Source organism: Hibiscus syriacus, unplaced genomic scaffold, assembly GCF_006381635.1.
Source record: "Hibiscus syriacus cultivar Baekdansim isolate YM2019G1 unplaced genomic scaffold, ASM638163v2 tig00003721_pilon, whole genome shotgun sequence".
NCBI lineage: Eukaryota > Viridiplantae > Streptophyta > Magnoliopsida > Malvales > Malvaceae > Hibiscus > Hibiscus syriacus.
The window spans coordinates 1,810,123-1,812,227 of record NW_024061981.1 but is presented as its reverse complement, the minus strand read 5'-3'; the positions used below and the strand labels follow the sequence as shown (position 1 = coordinate 1,812,227).

The window sequence follows — 2,105 nt, the reverse complement described above, 5'->3', positions numbered from 1 at the left end:
GAAAATGTTTGATTGATTAGTCCTATGCATTACGTGGATTAAACAAATATAAAAAAGGGTTTCGTTCCTTTATGCAAACTGCCCATGTGATTGATGGACCCATGAAAACTATAAAACAACAAACTCCATCCAAAGACTTTGCTTTTCTTTTTATATAATTCCTTTGTTACAAATGTACACCTAACAATAATTAACATTTCTTAATTCCTGCATTATTGACCTTTCTTCCACAACATATAGAGAGGGATTTGTTGTAAAAGAGGGACCCAACTCCAAAAGCCTAAACTTACTTCACTTGCTCCCCTTTTGATTTTGGTTTTAGGGTAAACTACGTATTTAGTCTTCTAATTATTCTCGCATTTATATTTTGGTCGCTCAACTATTTTTTTAAATCATACGTAAGTCACAAATTTGTACTGTTTTGATCATTTACTGTTAAAAAAATAGAACTATTGACATGATAATTTTTTTATTTTTCTCAATAATGTCGTGGCATTATCTTATGGCTACACGTCATTATGACATTGAGAATTAGTTTTTTAACGACGGGTGACCAAAACGTTACTTTAGATATGATTTTGAAAAAAAATAGTTGAATGACCAAAACATAACCACGAGAATAATTGAATACCTAAATACATAATTTGCCCTTGTTTTTATTTTGTACTCCCCCTTAACCGAATAATAATACCCTACACTCCCTTTAGTTTGAACAATTGGACAAATTTAAAGACCCCCAAGACAATGGTACCCTTTTTTTCCTTCGTGGGTAATAAATAAAGAAATAGGTGATATTTTTTAATATAATAGCGTACTTGTTCCTTTTAGGACCCGAAAGGTGCACGATGAGGTATTCCTTTTCTTCTCCTTGCATTTGAAGGTGGTGGGGGAGGCGTGGGCAGATAAATGTCTTGTTGTGAGCCTTCACGCAATTCTTCTTCTTCCTCCTTTGGCATCCCTTCTTTTCTTGTTCTCTCCATTAACACCTCATTCTTTGCCTCTAAGCTAAAACTTGCATTCCCATCCCTCCTTACTCCTACAAGCTAAGTTCATATTAAAAATGGGATTGAATTAAAAATGGGATTTAAATTTTTTTTAATTAGTTAAAACCAAAGCAAAATTTATGCATAACATTGGAAATATCAAACAATGTGGAGCATGCATGTTGCTGGCCAATTAATGTATCATATGCATATGATATAATTATGATTGGTGATGTAATTGATAATGATTATCAATGTGGTGGTAGTTGTGATGGTGATGATTGTATGAATGGTAATGGCGATGATGATGTAGAAATGTGAAGTAAATAGAGAAAAAAGAAGTGTTAATTTACCTTACATCCCAAAGAACAAAAACGAAATGGATCCAAGAGGCTTCTTCCACAGATTTCACAGATATGAGCTACGCCTTTTCCAGATTTTGGTTGAGGCCTCTCATTAAGAAATAGAACCCTGGCACTGTTTATCACATAAGTTTGAACCCCACTTATGTTCAATACCTTTTGAATCTCTGTAACCCTTACTACATCATGATACGAAGATCTCCTTATCTGAAAAAAAAAACCAAACCTAAAACACAAGTTTTTAAATTATATATTTACCAGAAGAAGAAGAGGAAGAAGAAATGTAAATTTTCATACATTGGGTTTTACCTGAATTACTTGATGATCTTTGTGTTTAGAAGAGCGGCAATAGAAGCAAAATGCGTCTCCTTTGCAGTCTAAACAATACATGTTACATTCTCCCCTAGCTGCATCTTCATGTGTTCTGCAGACTGTGAAAAAGGCTGTACTTAGCAATGACTCTAGCCATGGAGGCACCGCCATTGTTGTCTATCACGAGAAAACCAAGGGGGAAAAAAGAATAATGAGACCGAGAAACCAAACCAGGGAAGAACAATGAACAAAGAAGAAGAAATAAAGATGTAATATTTGGCATTTAAGGCAATGGCATTACCATTGATGATCAAAGCAAAGCAATGGAGTTTTTCCTTTGAAGATCAAAAGCCAAAGAAAGAGGAAGAAAGGAAAGAGAGAGAGAGAGAGAGAGAGAGAGAGAGAGGGATAAAATGAATTTGCAACTTAGAATTCAACCAACAAAGCA

The 2,105-nt window shown here is 34.4% G+C and overlaps 1 protein-coding gene across 1 annotated transcript; it reads right to left on the bottom strand.

The window, feature by feature from the left end:
- Nucleotides 1-751: 751 nt before the first annotated feature.
- Nucleotides 752-1,897, bottom strand: LOC120181413. The gene is made up of 3 exons (XM_039186544.1): nt 1,655-1,897; nt 1,337-1,552; nt 752-1,043 (listed from the first exon to the last, which is right to left on the bottom strand). Exons 1-3 carry the CDS (start codon nt 1,826-1,828, stop codon nt 825-827), a joined length of 609 nt encoding a protein of 202 aa, XP_039042475.1. The 5' UTR covers nt 1,829-1,897; the 3' UTR covers nt 752-824.
- Between the last annotated feature and the right edge of the window lie 208 nt (nt 1,898-2,105).